This window comes from Lissotriton helveticus, chromosome 4_1 (assembly GCF_964261635.1).
Source record: "Lissotriton helveticus chromosome 4_1, aLisHel1.1, whole genome shotgun sequence".
Taxonomy (NCBI): Eukaryota; Metazoa; Chordata; class Amphibia; order Caudata; family Salamandridae; genus Lissotriton; species Lissotriton helveticus.
Window position 1 is genome coordinate 64826782 of NC_136063.1, and position 19817 is coordinate 64846598.

Sequence of the window (19817 nt, forward strand, 5' to 3'; positions counted from 1 at the left end):
TACCCTGTTGGAATGTATTTGGATGAATGGCTCTTGGATTGTGAGCGCTTGCAGCTCGCTAACACGTCTGAGCGATGTGATAGCAATGAGAAAAGCCACTTTCCACGTCAGAAATTGAATTTCGCAGGAGTGCAGTGGCTCGAAAGGTGGGCCCATCAGCCTAGTGAGGACTACATTGAGGTTCCACACCGGAGCTGGTGGTGTTCTTGGAGGAATGACTCGCTTCAGTCCCTCTAGGAAGGCTTTAATGGCAGGCACCCTGAAAACAGAGAGGTGCTGCCTATTCTGGAGATAAGCCGCTATGGCGGATAAATGTATCCGAATGGAGGCGTACGCTAGATTGCATTTGTAAAGATGTAACAAATAGCAGATGATGTTAGGAATGGATGCATCTAGCGGGTTGATATTGTTGTCAGTACAGTAAATGACAAACCGCTTCCATTTTGCTGCATAGCAAGCTCTTGTAGTGGGCTTCCGTGCCTCCCTGATGATGTCCATGCATTCTGGAGGCAGGTTAAGGTAGCCAAACTAAGACCTCAGGAGCCAGATCGCCAGATTGAGCTGTTACGGATCTGGATGCTGAATGTCGCCATGGTTCTGCGTCAAGAGCCTGGATGTGAGATGCAGCCTTTGATGCGGTACCACGGAAAGTTCTAGAAACATGGTGTACCATGGTTGGCGTGCCCATGTTGGAGCAACCAGGATGAGAGTCATCGAGTGTTGCTTTAGCTTTCTTGCCACCAGCGGAATGAGAGGCGCTGGGGGAAAAGCGTACGCAAATTTGCCTGACCAGTTCATCCATATCGCATTCCCTTGCGATTCCGGGTGAGGGAACCTGGCGGCAAAGCTTTGGCATTTTGCGTTTTCCCTTGTGGCAAACAGGTCTATCTCTGGATGACCCCACTGCTGGAAGTACGGGTGGAGTACTGATGGATGTATCTCCCACTCGTGCATCTGATGGCTGTATCTGCTGAGCAGATCCGCCATCTGATTGTCCTTGCCCGGGAGGTGTTCTGCCATGAGGAAGACGTTCCTCTGAATGGCCCACTTCCACATGCTCTGAGCCAGATGAGACAGCTGGGGCGAGTGAGTACCTCCCTGCTTCTGGATGTAGTACATGGCTGTCATGTTGTCCGTCCGGATCAACACGACCTTGTTGCACAGATGTACTTTGAAGGACTTGAGCGCCATGAAGATTGCCATCAATTCCAGGTAGTTGATGTGCAATCGTTGTTGCTGGGGTGACCACAGTCCCTGCACCATGTAGTGGAGCACATGCGCTCCCCACCCTTGGAGAGATGCGTCCGTTGTTAGGACAATCTGTGGCACAGGCTCTTGGAACGGTCGTCCCTTGCAAAGGTTGTGTGGATTCCACCAATGCAGAGAGTTGTATGCCCGACCGGTCACCAACACTAGGTCTGTCAGTTGTCCCTGAGCCTGTGTCCATTGATTTGCTAAGCATTCTTGGAGGGGACGCATGTGCAACCTTGCGTGCGGGACTATGAAGATGCAGGAGGCCATCATGCCTATCAACTGCATGAACACTCTCGCTGGCAGGGAGTGTTGCGGTCTGAACCTTTGGATCAGCGACTGAATGCTGTTGATTCTGACTGTTTGGTTGAGCCATAGCAGTCAGGGTGTTTATTGTCGCGCCCAGATACTGCCGCACATGGGCTGGCTGAAGGTGCGACTTTGGGTAGTTTAGGGAGAACCCCAGGCTGTGAAGGAGTTGAATAGTGTGGGACATGTGTGAGGCGCACTGTCTTTCCGACTTTGCTTGAACGAGCCAGTCGTCGAGGTACGGGTAGACATGTATGTTTTGTCTCCTGAGGTGCGCTGCCACTGTCGCCAGACACTTTGTAAACACTCTGGGGGCAGTAGTCACCCCGAAGGGTAGGACTTTGAACTGATAGTGCTTGTTGAGAATGGTGAACCTGAGGTATTTTCTGTGGGACGGGTGGAGCGGGATGTGGAAGTAAGCATCCTTGAGGTCTAAGGTTGCTAGGAAATCCCCTTGGTTCAGAAGGGGAAGGATTTGTTGCAGTGTTAGCATGTGAAAATGTTCTGACAGTATATACATGTTGAGAGGGCGTAGATCCAGAATGGGTCTGAGGGATCCGTCCTTCTTTGGGATGAGGAAGTACAGGGAATAGACCCCTGTTCCTTCCTCTTCCACTGGCACGAGTTCGATTGCTCCTTTTTGCAGCATTACTAGTACCTCCTGCTGCAATAAGTGCAAGTGCTCTGCCGACATAGGACGGTGTTTTGGGGGAATATTGGGAGGAGTGGATATTAACTCCAAACAATAACCGTACTGAATTAGTTTTCTCACCCACCTGTCTGTGGTGATGGATGACCAGACTGGCAGGAACTGCTGGAGTCTTCCCCCGACAGGTGTTGGATGGTCGGGGGGCAGTGACAGGGAGTCACTGTTTGTTCGTGGCAGAGGAACGTGAGTTGTTGTTTCCCCTGCCTCTGCCTTTGGCACTGTTACCTCTGTAACCCCCTCTACCTTGCTTGGGGTACGAGGATTGCGCACCACCTCTTGCGAATTGTGTTTGTTGGCCCAAGTGTGCTCTGGTAACACTACGCGCACCTGAGCGACGAAAAGTGTTGCCCCTGAACTGTTGTGATTGGAGAGCCCCCATGGACTTAGCAGTCTCGTTGTCCTTCTTAATCTTTTCAAGTGTGGTGTCTACATCAGGGCCAAACAGTCTGTCAGGATTGACGGGCTGGTTGAGGATTGTAGTTTGGATGTCAGGCTTAAAACCAGATATACGAAGCCAGGCTTGGCGCCTTAGCATGACGCTAGTGTTAATCCCCCTAGCCGCTGTGTCCGCGACATCAAGTGCACACTTAATTGCAGCATTTGATATAAGCTTTCCCTCTTGAATGAGCATTTCGCCTGCTTCTTTATACTCATCAGGTAGATGTTGAAGGAGCTGTTCTAGGGTGTCGTAATGCGCCCTATCGTAACGCGCCAGTAGTGCCTGTGTGTTTGCTATACGCCATACATTGGCAGCCTGCGCAGCCACCCGCTTGCCAGAAGCCTCAAGCACTTTCGACTCCTTGTCTGGGGGAGGAGCTTCACCCGTTGTTTGGGAGTTGGCCCTTTTGCGGGCATTTGCGACCACCAATGAGTCCAAAGGCAACTGTCCCCGAATATATGCAGGGTCACCAGGTGCTGGCCTGTACTTTTTCTCAATACGTGGGTTTACCACCCTTGCTCTTGTTGGTTCCTTAAAGATCTCTGGTGCATGTTTAAGGACACCTTTCAGCATGGGGAGTGTTTTGACTGTTCTTTCTGAGACAGAGAAAGTGTCAAACAGGAAATCTTCCTCCACCGGGTCAGAGTGCATGTCCACATTATGATTTGCAGCTGCCCGTTCTATTAAAGCAGTGAATGCTGCTGAGTCCTCAGTAGGGGATGTACGTGATCCAAAAACCTGAGGGTCCTGTACCACCTGATGGCTGTCCTGGTCCCCAGCGTCGACATATGGGTCCTGGTGTACATCAGGGTCATTTCCAGTAGGGAAGTTATATTGGTCATCTTGTTCATCATCCTCACCCCCTGATTGGTGGGGGGGAAGGTGTTGGACTCCTCCTTGGTGGAGGCTGAATAGGTTCAACAAGTGGAGTAATGTCCTGTGCTGGCCTTTTCTTCTTGAGTGGAATAACAAATGATTCCAATGGTTGGGAAGTGATCTTTCTTTTATAAAGTGTCAACTTCCCCGTGTGGGCATCGATGTAGTGCTCCGAATTGTCCTCCGACGCAGTTGGCCGAGGCAAATTGGGACTGGGCGTCGAATATTCCGGCGTTTCGGTGTTCTTTGAGACCGCTTTGGCCACAAACGCCTTCGGCGCCACTTTTGGTGGTAGAACGTAGAGAAGCTTGGAGGACGACTTCGCAGGTATGTCCACCGGTCTCGGATCCGACGGTGTGGTAGACGCCGACGTCTGGGCTTTCTCCCGAATTCTCTTGAGGGAGTCGGTGACCTGTTTTGTAAAGGAAGCCGAGGGCTTGGCAACCGATGCTTCATGTTGGTCCGCTTCGGAGGACTTCGGCGTAGCAGAAGTGGCCACCGACGATTCCTGGCCTCCCACGGGACGCTGCCCTGTGGTAGGTTTAGGCGCCGACGCCGTCAATGCCGTTCCGGCATCCTTGTGCCGATGAGTAGTGGCTCCGGCCGTCGGACCCTGGGCCTTAGCGGACTTGGCTTCGACCGTGCGTTTGGTGGTAGACGCCGCAGACGTCGAGGTAGGATGGACGACCTTTTTGGAGGACGAGTCCTTGGCCACCGTTTGAGGCGCCGGTGAGTCGACAGTCTTCTTTGACTTCGTGGGGCCCGAAGGCGACGGAGTTGAAGACGGAGTAGGCTTCGATGGCTTGGACGGGACGTCGGCCATTTTAGATGTTGTCGATGCCGTAGGTTTCGGTTTCGGTTGTGCCGAGTCGGCGGCCATTTTGGGAGCCGTGGAGACCGATGGTTTCGGTTTCGTTTTTGGCGTGATGTCGGCCATTTTAGGTGTTGTCGACAGCAATGGTTGCGGTTTCGATACGCACAATGGAGGCTCCTCCAGTGTATCCGTGGCCGGGCCCGAAGGCGGGGCTGGGGATACCGGCGCAGGGTCGTGGGTAAGGCCGAGTGGCGATCCCGTGACCGGAGCCTGAGTCGAGTAACTTTCGGGGCATAGCTCGTCCTCTGAGCTATCTTCCGCGGCCCCATAGACTTCTTCGTCGTCCCCTACCTCCTCGACGTATTCAAGGTCTTGGCTCTGTCCTTCGAAGTATTCTTCTGGATCCGCCTCGACCTCCGTCGATGGTGGTGAGATTTGAAGATGATGGCTGTGGCCTTCTTCTGCGGGGTCGTCGAATATGTCGTCGGGTGCGGGGGCTGCGTGTAGGGCTTCAAGTCGCGCCGCGCGCCGATGCTCGAGCGTCTTCTTTGACCTGAATTTGGAGCAGGCCATGCAGTTGTCCTCGTCGTGTTCCGGCGATAGACATTTATTACAGACTGGATGCACGTCGATGTGTGGGTATTTAGACCCACACACGGGGCAGCGCTTGAACGGACTCCGTTCCATGATGAAGTCGCCGGGGTCTTGCTGCGAGTACAGGGCCTCGATGCGCGAAGAGTAAACCACTCCGCAGAAGTCCGACCCGAAGAGTCAGACGATGCTCGGGACCGATCGCAAACAATACCGACGCGAATACCGAAGGCCTTTTGGCCTTAAGAAGTAAGTTTCTTTCGATTCCGACAAGGAGCCGTCGAAATCACATCCGAACCCAATGGCGGAAAAAAACAATCTGGGGATGGAGCCGATGCCCATGCGCACTGTAGTCCAGGGGAGGAGCCACCTATCTCGTGATACTTTGAAGACTCTTCCAGGACAACAATGTGCAATCATCCGGACCCAACACTAGGCAGCGATCTATGCAATAGATATGAATTTAGCAGCCCACATGCCTCGAACTAGTGTAAATGATGTCCATGCTAATGATTGAATGCAAGAAATAATCTGCAGCCGCTACGGGCGCCGGGGAGGAGGGTGGGCGACATGAATGTTAGCAGCCCTACATGCCAAGAACAGATGCATACTGGTAAGTAGCATATTCAGTTCGAGGCATGTGGGCTGCTAAATTCATATCTATTGCATAGAATATATAGCAGTCCCTCCATTAACGGCGGCCGCCCGTGCCAGCTGCAGACATCTGAAAAAGAGTTTTGAGAACAGCCTGTCCTACAGCTGCCTGCTGCTTGGAATGCACATCTACACAGTAATGTTTGGTAAACGTGTGTGGTGTCGCCCACGTGGCTGCTCTGCAAATGTCTTCCAAAGGAATGTTTCCCAGGAAAGCCATGGAGGCTCCCAACTTGCGTGTGGAGTGTGCTCTGGGGAGGACCGTTAAAGTACGTTTAGCTTTCTGATAACAAATCTGAATACATTTAACGATCCACCTGGCTATTCCTGCTTTGGAAATTGGGTTGCCTTTGTGCTGGGCTGAGAAGGCAACAAAAAGTTGCTGTCTCTTTCTAAATTGTTGTGTTCTGTCAATGTAATACATCAATGCCCTCTTTACGTCCAATGTATGGAGCATTCTCTCCGCTACTGTTTGTGGGTTTTGAAAGAATGCGGGCAGTTCAATAGTCTGATTGACATGAAACTGTGACACCACCTTTGGAAGGAACTTGGGGTTAGTGCGGAGCACTACCCTGTTTGAATGAATCTGTATAAATGGCTCTTGTATTGTGAGCGCCTGTAGCTCACTAACACGTCTGAGAGATGTAACAGCAATGAGAAAAGCCACTTTCCATGTTAAGAACTGAATCTCACAGGAATGTAGAGGCTCAAAAGGTGGACCCATCAGTCTAGTGAGAACCACATTGAGATTCCACACACGAGCTGGTGGTGTTCTGGGAGGAATGACTCGTTTCAGTCCCTCCAGGAAGGCTTTAATGGCAGGCACCCTGAAAACAGAGAGATGCTGCCTGTTCTGGAGATAAGCCGCTATGGCGGATAAGCGTATCCGAATGGAAGCGTAAGCTAGATTGCATTTGTAAAGATGCAACAAATAACAGATGTTAGGAATTGATGCATCTAGCGGGTTGAAGTGATGGTCTGTACAGTAAATGACAAACCGCTTCCATTTTGCAGCATAGCAAGCTCTGGTAGTGGGCTTCCTTGCCTCCCTGATGATGTCCATGCATTCTGGAGGCAGGTTAAGATAGCCAAACTCTAAGACCTCAGGAGCCAGATCGCCAGATTGAGCTGTTGCGGATCTGGATGCTGAATGTCGCCATGGTTCTGCGTCAAGAGTCTGGGAGTGAGGTGCAGCCTTTGATGCGGTACCACGGAAAGTTCTAGAAACGTGGTGTACCATGGTTGGCGTGCCCACGTTGGAGCAACCAGGATGAGCATCATCGAGTGTTGCTTTAGCTTTCTTGCCACCAGCGGTATGAGAGGTGCTGGGGGAAAAGCGTACGCAAATCTGCCTGACCTGTTCATCCATATCGCATTGCCCTGCGATTGTGGGTGAGGGAACCTGGCGGCAAAGTGTTGGCATTTTGCGTTTTCCCTTGTGGCAAACAGGTCTATCTCCGGATGACCCCACTGCTGGAAGTACGGGCGGAGTACTGATGGATGTATCTCCCACTCGTGCATTTGATGGCTGTACCTGCTGAGCAGATCTGCCATCTGATTGTCCTTGCCCGGGAGGTGTTCCGCCATGAGGAAAATGTTCCTCTGAATGGCCCACTTCCACATGCTCTGAGCCAGATGAGACAGCTGTGGAGAGTGCGTCCCTCCCTGTTTCTGGATGTAGTACATGGCAGTCATGTTGTCCGTCCGGATCAACACGGCTTTGTTGCACAAATGTACCTTGAAGGACTTGAGTGCCATGAAGATTGCCATCAACTCTAGGTAGTTGATGTGCATCTTCTTTTGCTGTGTCGTCCATAGTCCCTGCACCGTGTAGTGGAGCACATGAGCTCCCCATCCCTGGAGAGAAGCGTCCGTCGTCATGATGATCTGCGGCACAGGCTCTTGGAACGGTCGGCCATTGCAAAGGTTGTCTGGAGTCCACCAATGCAGAGAGTTGTATGCCCGACCGGTCACCAACACTAGGTCTGTCAGTTGTCCTTGAGCCTGTGTCCACTGATGCGCCAAGCATTCTTGGAGCGGACGCATATGCAAACTTGCGTGCGGGACTATGAAGATGCAGGAGGCCATCATGCCTATCAACTGCATGAACACTTTCGCTGGTAGTGAGTGTTGCGGTCTGAACCTTTGGATGAGCGACTAGATGTTGTCGATCCTCACCGGGCTCGGCTGAGCTGTAGCAGTCAGCGTATTTATTGTCGCGCCCAGGTACTGCCGCACATGGGCTGGCAGAAGGTGCGACTTTGGATAGTTCAGTGAGAACCCCAGACTGTGAAGGAGGTGAATGGTGTGGGACATGTCTGCGGCGCACTGCTGTTCCGACTTTGCTTGAACGAGCCAGTCGTCTAGCTAAGGGTAGACATGTATGTTTTGTCTCCTGAGGTGCGCCGCCACTGTCGCCAGACACTTCGTGAACACTCTGGGGGCAGTGGTCACTCCGAAGGGTAGGACCTTGAACTGGTAATGCCTGTTTTGTATGGTGAACCGGAGGTACTTTCTGTGGGATGGGCCGAGTGGTATGTGAAAATAAGCATCCTTGAGGTCCAAGGTTGCTAGGAAGTCTCCCTGGTTTAACAATGGAAGAACCTGCTGCAGTGTTAACATATGAAAATGTTTTGAGAGGATGTACAGGTTGAGGGGGCGTAGGTCCAGAATGGGTCTGAGTGAACCGTCCTTTTTCGGGATTAAGAAGTACAGGGAATAAACCCCTGTGCCTTCTTCCTCCACCGGCACGAGCTCTATTACGTCTTTTTGCAGCATCACAAGAACCTCTTGCTGCAATAAGTGCAAGTGCTCTGCTGACATAGGACGTTGTCTTGGGGGTATGTTGGGTGGAGTGGACGTTAACTCCAAACAATAGCCGTACTGGATAAGTTTCCTCACCCACCTGTCTGTGGTGATGGACGTCCAGACTGGCAGGAACTGCTGGAGTCTCCCCCCGACAGGTGTTGGATGGTCGGGGGGCAGTGACAGAGAGTCACTGTTTGTTGGCAGCAGAGGAACGGGCACTGTTGTTGCCTCTGCCCTTGGCACTGTTTCCTCTGTAACCCCCTCTACCCTGTTTGGGGTACGAGGATTGTGCGCCACCTCTATTGAATTGCGTCTGCTGTGCCAAGTGTCCTCTGCTAACACCACGTGTACTTGAGCGACGAAAAGTGCTCCCTCTGAATTGCTGAGACTGAAGTGCCCCCATGGATTTAGCTGTCTCATCTTTTTTGATCCTCGAGGGTGGTGTCAACCTCCGGGCCAAACAGTCTGTCTGGATTAACTGGCTGGTTGAGGATAGTTGTCTGTATGTCTGGCTTGAACCCTGAGATGCGGAGCCATGCTTGACGCCTCAGCATCACACTAGTGTTTATGGCTCTTGCCGCTGTATCTGCAACATCAAGCGCACATTTGATTGCAGCGTTGGAAATAAGCTTGCCCTCCTGTATTAGCATCTCAGCCCCTTCCTTAAACTTGTCTGGAAGGTGTTGTAGGAGCTGCTCTAGGGTGTCGTAATGCGCCCTATCATATCTTGCCGATGACCTCGGTCCGCCACCAGGGGAAGATACAAGTGTCGACTATTTTTCCTTGGTCGCCGGAGTCGCAGACGCACCCTCAACAGCCGTGGTCCGGGCTGCCGCCACAGCCTTAGGCGTCGATGCCGCTGTCTTTGGATTGGCAGGCGTTTGTTTGTGCATCGGGGCTCCAGACTTCGGCTCGGGGCTCTTCGCCGACTGCGCTTCGACTGGGCGTTTGCCTGTTGTCGCGGTAGTCTTGCCCGAAGGCGGTTCGACAGTCTTCCTCGACTTCGATTCTGCCACCTTGCTCGACACGTGCTCGACGACCTTCTTCGAGCTTGGCTCCTTGACCACCTTCGGTACCTTAGCCTGTTCGACAGCCTTTTTCGGCTTCGAAGCCTCCGAAGACGACGGCGTCGATGGCGTAGCAGACGTCTTCGGTTTCGATGGCGTGTCGGCCATCTTTGTTGTTTTCGATTCCGAAGGTTTGAGTTTCGGTTTTGATTTGCTTAATGGAGGCTACGTTGGAGTGTCCGTGGCCGGGCGCGAAGGCGGGGCCGAGGATTGAGGTGTAGGGTCGTGGGTAAGGCCGTGTGGCGATCCCGTGACCTGAGCCTGAGTAATTGAACGTTCGGGGCATAGCTCTTCCTCCGAGCTATCTTCCGCGGCCCCATAAACTAACTCGACGTCCCCTACCTCCTCGACGTTTTCTTCTAGGTCCTGGCCCTCGACGGGTTCTCCGTAGTCGGCCTCGACCTCAGTCGATGGTGGCGAAATCTGCAGATGAGTTTCTCGGTCCTCTGCTTCGGGGTCCTCGAAGATGTCGACAGGTGCCGGAGCCGCTCGCCGGGCCTCGAGGCGCGCCGTGCGCCGAAGCTTGAGCGTCTTCTTGGACCTGAATTTTGAACAGGCCATACAGTTGTTCTCGTTGTGGTCCGGCGAGAGGCACTTGTTGCATACAGGATGCACGTCGATGTGTGGGTACTTTGAACCGCACACGGGGCAGAATTTGAACGGACTCCGTTCCATCGTAGTATCGTCGGGGTCTTGCTGCGACGACAGGGCCTCGATGTCCGAATAGTTACTCGACTCGTCAGAATCCGACTCGAAGAGTTGGAAGAAACACAAGACCGAACGCTAACAATACCGACGAGGTAACAAAGGCCTTTTGGTCTTAATGAAGTTGTTTTATCGATTCCGAACAGGAGACGTCGAAATCACATCCGAACCCAATGGCGGAAAAAAACAATCTGGGGATGGAGTCGATGCCCATGCGCACTGTAGTCCAGGGGAGGAGCCACCTATCTCGTGATACTTTGAAGACTCTTCCAGGACAGCAATGTGCAATCATCCGGACCCAACACTAGGCGGCGATCTATGCAATAGATATGAATTTAGCAGCCCACATGCCTCGAACAGGAAGACTCTTTCCCGCGTCGCGGGACTGCGCCGGGCGAAGCCCGGGCCAAGGGTGGGCCCGTTTTAGCCCGTTCTAGACCGAGCGAGGCCGGGCTGGGCCACCCCCCTTGGCCTTGCGATTTGATCTACACGTTTCCCCAGTAAGGTACTGTTGTGGTTTCTTATTATTGCTATATTATCAGACCAAAATATTTTCCACTTTCCCCCACCATGACCAGGGGATCTAGAAGCAAGACGGCCATGAAAACTGCCTTGCTCACTGGGCCGCTCGACCAATTTATCACTAGAACTAATGAGGCCATTAACCTAAGTATTTCTTTACTGGAGCGGAGGGTGTCACAGGACTTGGCAATCGCTAGGAGGTCCTCCCTGGGCCCTTTAGCATCAGCACAATCGCCACTTCAGCTGACCACATCCATCCCGGTGTTACTGCAACCAAATGTTATAGCGGAGGTCCACTCCATCCCGAATACGGTTGACCTGTCAGCTACTAACATTACCTCTGATCTTGACTCCACGGAGAACCTTGAGAACTCCCCAGACCTCCAGTCATTGTTATCCCAAGAACAATGCCCCGAGATTCAGCCTACGGGGGCCAAGGAGGGCGCTGTTCCAAAACAGGTCCAAGTCATAAAGAAAAGCAATCCCATGATTCACCAATCTGCTATCACCAATAAGAAAGGGGCAACCACTATTCCACCACAGGGTGCCCCGAAGGATATCAACTCGTTAGCTATTAACATACTGGAACCTACATCATATTCAGCGCCTACGGCCAAAGAAGGGGGTGTCCGTACCTTGGGTGATGCTAATTCCCAGCTTCTAGCGAATATTAGGGAACTACTACATCATGTTTTGAAACCCCTAGAACTAAGCATTATGTCGATTGAAAAACAACTTGCTACTCTTACCCAGAAGCCATCGACTCAGCTTAGTCTGGCCCAAGTAAAACATGGGGTGGGTATAACGATCCCTTCTAGATCAGGAGCACAAGGGGCTCAGTTGGATAGCGTAGTTAACTGCTCTTCGACATCAAAAACTCAGCTTAATCTAACTAAGCATAAAAAGCCAGAAACATCTTCTTCAACCCCCTAGGGAGTGTGCGTATGACCGAAAACACGGCCACCCTTTCTTCTCAGCCCACCCCCACTCAGTCTACTCAGTCCACCCAGTCTGCGCCCAACAAGGGTCTGTCTCAACCATCAAGTAAAAGGCCCACCACCCCACTTTTACCCCAGCACCCATCGTCGACTCGACCCGATGAGGGAAAAAGGGGTTTCAGATCTAGGCGCCCCGTCCACCTATCACCAGAAGCGTCTCCCTACACCATCATTCTTACTGGGGTCCCCGAGCTACCCACAAATAAGGAGGAGCCATCTTGGTCCCTTTGGAACAAGGTCTCACAGTGGCTTACTATGAACAGGTCCCTTCAATCTCCCCAAAATAGTCGAATCTCAGCAGTACGCAGAGTGCCATGGATTGGGGATGAACCCAAAAATATCCAGGGAGACTGTATCATAGTGAACTGCGATGATCCAGTTATGGTGGATTATATTTGTTCCTGGCCCGCTTTGGCCAAGAAGGGGGGGGATTGATGCCCATCGCCTCTCCTCCTTCTATCCCTATGAACGTAGCCACCAGAATATGGCAGCACCTAATTGGGTATATCCTCTTGAGCGCCAGCAACCGATAGTTCCTAACTGGGTGCAACCACCTGTGCGCCCGCCCCCGATAGTTCCAAAATGGGCACAACCACCTGAGCGCAAGCATCCGTTAGTTTCAAATTGGGTGCAACAACCCGAGCTGCAGCACCCGATAGTACCAAACTGGGTGCAACCTCCTGAGCGCCAGTACCCGACAGTACCAACCTGGGTACAACCTTCTGAGTGTCAGCCCCCGATAGCTCCCAATTGGGTGCAACCACCTGAGCGCCAACATCCGACAGTCCCAAACTGGGCACAACCATCTGAGCGCACGTGGAACAACACAGGTTCTTGGTATCCACAGAAGAACAGAAATAGAGAGTGGGGTCAGCGGCCGTGGCGCCATAATAGCGACCATCCTACCGCGGGGGGGGGGGTGGCGGGGCATCCCCGTCAGTAATAGGTTTGATTGTCTGGAAATGGTCGATTGACCTTTGGCCACTCCATCTAGGGATAACTCTACCCAGGGGGACCAGGGGACAGATGTGACGACAGGCAGCATCTTGGCCACTCTCCAAGAAACCCATATAGCCCCAGACCTACTTAACGACCCAAATTGTATTACTAACACAGTAGGTCCCCATGCAGGATCTCTGACATCGAAGTAGCTATTTCAGCGGCCCACCAGGAGTCATTTGAAGAGCCTATAGGTGACAAGCAGCTTGCCCCGGATATATCGCCCGCCCCACAACGAGACAGGGTTACTTATACAGCAGTCATATTGGCGGGGCTTAATTTTGTTACCTGGAACATAGCAGGTATTTCAGGTAAATTGAATACCCCTTTCTGGGAGGAATTTATAGGGGCCGGTCACGACATTATTTGTCTTCAAGAAACGTGGTGCTAAGAACCAATTTATGTAGAGGGCTATTCATCATACTGCCTCAACGCATCCAACTCCCCATCGGGCCGAGCCAAGGGCGGCCTATTGATGTTAATCTCTAATAAGATGATTGATTTCAAAACCAAAAGTTATTCCTTTATGGAACCCCATAGTCAGGTGTTACGGTTGGAGGCCAATAAATTTAGAGATTTAATCCTTGTTAATTTTTATAATAACACATTTGATGCCTCCAGGGGAAACATCCTATTTCCCCTGGAAACCGAACTCAAAAGTGTACTGGCATCCTCCCATAGAGTGGCAGTCATCTTGTGGGCTGGCGACTTTAACATTCAGCCATGCCCTTTAGCACCAGGTAACCCATGCGGTTTTAGGAGAGAGCTGGGCAATAATGGGGTGACAGACAAAGTGGATTCTCTTCACTTTCCACACTGTAATTATGGTAGTCTTAAGTAACATGATAGCCGAATTTGACCTAGACCTGCTTAGCTGTAACAGAAACAAGTTTAATTATACTTGCCCTACATTTACAGGCAGACATGCCAATACTAATATTGATCATATTTTGCTTTCAAACACTAGTGAATTTACCAACCTAAGGGTGAGGGAAGAATCCCTTAGCGATCATAATAGTATCTTTTTAACCCTATTGGGTTGGGGTTTTAAGTCTCCTAATAATGAATTTTGTTCTACCGATATAGTCCCCACGAGACCAAATGGCCCAAGGGTCAAGTGGGCTGGAATTGATCCCGCGACAAGACTTAAGGAGGTCGTGGAAAAATGCAGGAATGAGATTTTCTATTGTTTAGGTGAAGACACCAACACGGCAACTATGGTGTCAAGTTACATCAGGATAAACACAGCCATAGAAGTTGTATTTACTAAGAAGCAATCTAAAACCAGAGTAGCTAGGCTGGGATGGTTTGATAAACCCTGTACCTTGTCCTTACGTGAACTTAAAAAGGCTCTATGTCTTAAACCACGCAATCATAATAATATTAAAACTTTGCGCGTTAAATACAAGGAGGCCCTCTCCAATAGGAAAAAGGTCCTGCAAGAAGAAGCCTGGGATAATCTTAATCAAGCTGCGGAAACCCAAAATAGTAAACTCTATTGGGAGACCATAAATAGCCCCTTTTTAAACACTGAGGGGATTCCAGAATTAACATCTTATGTAGCATGTAACGCATGGATCGAACATTTCTCTAATATTTTTAACCCGGAAGGGAAGCCCTTAGAAATTCCTGCCCAAGAGGTCTCAGCCTGGTTGCCCCTACCACTGGGAATTTCTTTGGAGGTTTATGAAGGCTTGTCTAATAGCAAAGGAGGAAAGGCCCCTGGCCCCGATGGGGTACCTATAGACCTTCTTAAAGCCGAAATGAATCTGTGGGCACCCATCCTAGTGAGGGTCTTCAATGCTGCAGCGGAGGGTTGTCCACCACCATCTTGGGGCCAGTCAGTTATCATCCCTATATTTAAAAAAGGTAGTAAATCAGAGGCGGGTAATTATCGCCCCATCTCCTTATTGGATGCCTCTGTAAAGGTAATGAGTCGAATTATGTTAGAGGCTGGAAACCTGGGCAAATGAAGAGGATTTTTTAACTAAGGTCCAATACGGTTTTAGAAAAGGTATGGGGACACTAGAACAGTGTGTAAATTTAGATATTTTAAACAACAAATACACGGAAGCTAAAGAGGGGAATTTATTTTTATGTTTTGCGGACCTGAGTAGCGCGTTTGATCTGGTTGACCATCGTATATTATGGCAGGTCCTGTTAGAGGCAGGAGCTCCAAAGGAGATTGTACATTTTTTGGCCAGGTTATATGAGAGACTCATGTAAGGTGCGCTACGGATCACTTGGCGAATGTACCTCATTTTTCAAGGTTTCAAGAGGCATTCGCCAGGGTTGTGTTTTGGCCCCCCTTTTATTTTCCCTTTTTATTAACCAAATCGATTCCATACTGTGCCAGACCCCTGCTGATGCACCTTTGATTGGAGGTAAACCGGTCCCACTTTTATTATATGCGGATGACGCTGTGCTATTGTCCCGCACGCAGATTGGTTTACAGCGCCTCATCGATAGTTTTATGACGTTTATAGAAAGTAGGAAGCTACTAGTAAATAAATCTAAAACCTTTGTAATGTCCTGTGGGACGAATGCCAAGAAAACCCATTCCAGCTTTTTTATCGATAAGGTCAAGATGGTACAAGTAAAAACCTTTTGCTATTTAGGTATCACTTTTGCCAATAGTGGGTCATGGCAATCCGCGTTTGAAAACATCAGCCTAAAAACGAAGAGATCCACTAATAGCTTCCTTAGATTTTCATCTAAACTTGGGGTGAGGAGTATCAAAGACATGATGAATATCTATAATGTAAAATGTGTGCCCTCAGCATTGTATGGAGCGGGGGTCTGGGGTCATTGTGTTGGTCCTAATGTGCAGAGAGACGAAAATAAGTTCCTCAGAAAATTGTTCTGCGCACCACCTTCAGCATCAGTGGATCTGATTCATGAAGAAGTAGGAATTGAATATATTTCGGATCTAGCTGCACTGCGCCCCTTGCTGCTTTGGCGCTCAATCTGGACCAAGTCTGAAACCCAATTTACCCAGGAGATTATTCTCGATTGTCTCAGGTTGGATCACTCCTCACGCATCCTCTGGCTTAAGTACATACAGCACTGGTTTTATCTCCTTTTTCAGTTTGACATTTTTCTTGACCCTAGTTCTGTAGTTTCGATTCCAAAAAAAGACATTAAACTAAGGTTTTTAAGTCATAAGAAAGAAGGTCGTGCAAAGGTGTCTGGAAAGCTGCAAACCGTGATGACTTACCGGGACCACAATCTACCCACCGGTTTCCAACCCTACCTCTCTGGTGTCACTCGTAATTCTCACCGGTTTGTTTTAACACGCTTACGATTGGGAATCGTTCATCTTGTTGCATTTCCTATGATGAATTTTAGATCGGATATAGCATGCCCTTGTGACAATGTTTCTCGTCAGAGTTGCTGCCATTTCTTATTGTTTTGCAAATTTTATCATTTTCTTAGGGTAATATATTTAAAACCCATCTTTTTAAAATATAATGTTCGCTCCACGAGGAACGCTTTACGGCTACTTAGTTCCTTAGAAGACATGGATATCTGCTTCTTCGTGGCGACATATATATTAAAATGTACAGCTGCCTGGAAAGCCATGGTTTTATGATAATTGAGACGGAGTCCTGTTTTTACCATGGCCTCCTGTCTGTATATTTTATCAATGTACAGCTGCCAGGAAAACCATAGATTTATGACATTCTGGATTGTGTTCCGTTTTCTTTATCTTGGTTTCCTGTCTGTATATTTGTTTATTTATTTATTCTCGTGCAATGCATTATATGTATAAAGTATACATTATGTATTATAAATGAATTTAGTCTTCTTGACTTATAGCTTTGTACAGCAGAAATCTAACTCCGGTTATATCATGTTTTAGAATCCCCCCCCTAACTATGTATGTAATGGTTCTCTTTTGATCACTTTTTTAACTGTCGTGTCCTTGATGCCTTTTTATCAATGCATGTTATTGTGTATATAATGGTCCTCCCCCGATTGTTTCATATGGTCGTGTTCCTGATGCTTTTTAGTAATATACGTTATATATGTATGTGTTCTGCTTGTATGGTTTGTTTTACAAATCGAATAAAGCTTTTGAACTGAACTGACAAGTTTTAAGACCCTTCTGGAAAGGTGCAGAGTTGGATTGCTAAACTCACATCTATACTCTGCATCTCTCCTCGATATGCCAATTCTCCCAGACTGTTATACAGCTATTTTCAACTGTATGCACGGATGCTCTCCCAGATATGCTCCTTTGTTAGTACTATACTACACTCAACCAATATGCTGTGTCTCTAACTCTTCTATACTCTTGCATTACTTCTAAACACCCAATGATAAGTGAGTCTAGCATCATAACAGTGAAAATAACAGTTGGTCATGAGAGGAGCAGTCCCTTGAGGGGCGCAGTCGATCTGCTAAAATAGCCGTTGAAACCTGCACAAACGTGACAGTGAGTGCAACAGTGCGTGGCTTGGTACCATCTACAACAGAACTGTATCCATATATTTTGTGCCATCGTGACTCAGATTCTCACCAAGGTCTGTGGCGGGTTCAGTCATTGGGGTCTCGGGCAGTATCTCTGCTGTGCTGGGGCAGCTCCTTTCAAAACTGGGAACAGCCTGGGTAAATGGAGCATCAAATTCGTGCTGTAGGGAAAAAAGGAGAGCAGATCAGAGAGCACAAGGGGCGCACTGCTTAAATATAAAGACAAATAAAAAGTTATTAAGCACATATGTATGTATGTGGTATTTCTATAGCGCGAGGCAAGCCAAAAGTCAGTGGAGAGCTGGACAGGATCCAAGTCGAACACAGTCAACAAGTGATAGGAGTAGAGGGTGGGTTCTACACTGTTAATGCATCATGATGCCATGTTTTTTAAGAGGTGCATCTTCAACTCTATCCTTGTCCATTTAAGAAAGGCATGTTTGAAAATATACTTAGAGCTAAAAATGTACGAGTTACTTACCTTCGGTAACTATGTATCTGGTAGAGACGATTCTAGCCGCAGATTCCTTCACGTAGAATTACTCCCAGGCGTGAGACTGGATCCGTAAACTTTTTTGCCACAGCATCCCTGCACGCCGGGGCCGGGACGACATCACGCGACTCCGCCCAGGCATCGTCCGCGCAAGTGACGTCAGTGAGGTCACATAAGACCGACGCCAGTTTTGTTCGGAGAACTTTTCTGCACCACAACGCGGGACCACCAAACTGTGGAAGAATGGGAACAGTGTGCGAAAAGCAGAAAGTTTGGAAACAAACACTGACTAGCACCACCACCCACCGCAGAATCCAAGGCAGGGAAAGAAGAACAAGCGAGCAGAGCCCGCGCAACCACCCTACCAGAACATAGACAGCCTCCCACCTCTCATGCGTAAGGACATGGTACACGTAGGAAACCCACCAACCCCAACCTGAGAAAGGAAGGGGACCAGTCCCAACACAGACAGGGACAACAAACCTCCAAGCCAACCCAACCCAACATAAAGGGCAACCACCCACAAGGGACAAGGGCACGACATGGGCAGATGACCCTTAATCAGAGGATAGTAATGGAAGGAAGGGAGAGGAGGGAGGACAGGGATAGAAAGCAATCCCCCCTCAAACCTGGAGTAGCCAGAGCACCAGGGCACCGAAACACCGGGACCCCATTCTCCAAAGAACCAAAGGAGGAATGAACAACCCCCAGTTGGAGCCACCAGTCAAGAACAAAGAAGGCACTCACCTGAGATACAGCCCCCCAAAGTAAGGCGAGTACCGAAGACCAACGTAAGGGTCCTCGCAGAATAGGGGAGGAAGGGCGGACCGTGAAGGAACCTGCAGGTAGAATTGTCTCTACCAGATACATCATTACCGAAGGTAAGTAACTAGTACATCTGATAGAGACTACTAGCTGCAGATTCCTTCACGTAGGAATAGATACCCTAGCAATACCCCCTGGGAAGAAGGGTCTGCGAAAGGACTCCACCAGCCAATACAGAACAGAAGGCCCCAGAGGGAACCAGATCTGAGGACCAGGTAGAACCTAGTCCCTGCCAGGCAAAGGGAACCCGCCCAAGCAGACCCCCACCGACACCAAAGGATGAAGGAGGGAGAAGAAGGCTGAAGAGGAACCAAGGGCAAGATCGGAGAGGCCTAAGAACCCCACTGCCCCACAAGGCAACACAGCTTCCGCCCAATGCTAAGACAGGAAGGGAGGAAGAAGAAGAAGCCTAGAAGACCAAAGGAAGCGAGAGAAAAGAAGGCAAACTAACTCCAGGTGGAGAACAACCTGCCAGCCAGAACAGCGCTGACAGTCAAAAGCCGCCAGAAGCAAGAACAACCCGAGGCCCCTGGAAGGCCGAGTAGGCGGCGCCTGACCAGGGAGAACATAGGATCATCCCAGACCTCAGGGCAGGAGCAGGGAGAGAGGAGATGCCCGGGCACACCACTACGAGTGGCCGCGCACACGACCCCAAGGAGCAAAGCAACCTACACAAACGCCATGGAGAACAGGTACCCGAAGGCGACCAGAACCCTCCAGCAGAGCGCAAGCCATATGACAGCTACCACTACCCCACCTAGGGTACGATAAGTCCCAAAATATGGGAACCCTCTTTGGAAGAACTTCCGCAGCAGAGGAAAAAAAACATAAGAGTCAAGGGGAAAAAAACACCCCGAGAAAGGCTTGACAAGTAGCCCAAGCAAGCAGAAGGCCTAACCTCAGTGCCAAGTCTGCGCAACAATTCCAACACACACACAAACAACAAAAGGGCTGTCCAGCAGCCAACAATGCCAAAGTCCAAAGGACGGTACAAAAAGGGGTGGTGATGGACGGAGCATCTGAACCAATCAAACACTCACACCCAGTCAAAAGATCTGGGTTTGATCCATCACCGTTCTTTAGCCCACTCTGCCACCCCAGTTCAGACATGGCTATATGCAAATCAGTCTGACCCTGTGCCTCATGGGAACAGTCCAGCCCGAACTGACAAGCCATGCCTTCCCTGGACCGGAAACAAGCTTCCGAGGACCGGTTTCTGGCATTACAGCCGTCTTCAGCCCGGCTTGCTTGAATCCAGTGGCAAAGTGAGCAAGGGACTCACTT

General features: G+C 49.9%; 1 protein-coding gene across 13 annotated transcripts in view; it reads right to left on the reverse strand.

The window, feature by feature from the left end:
• The window catches only part of PARP10 (poly(ADP-ribose) polymerase family member 10), an 803115-nt gene that overhangs the window by 313699 nt on the left and 469599 nt on the right, over positions 1 to 19817 (reverse strand). For all 13 annotated transcript variants that reach the window (XM_078686419.1, XM_078686420.1, XM_078686421.1 and 10 more), the window contains one exon: positions 17265 to 17376. In XM_078686419.1, the coding sequence (XP_078542545.1) occupies positions 17265 to 17376 (112 nt within the window). The remainder of the gene's footprint in view (positions 1 to 17264; positions 17377 to 19817) is intronic.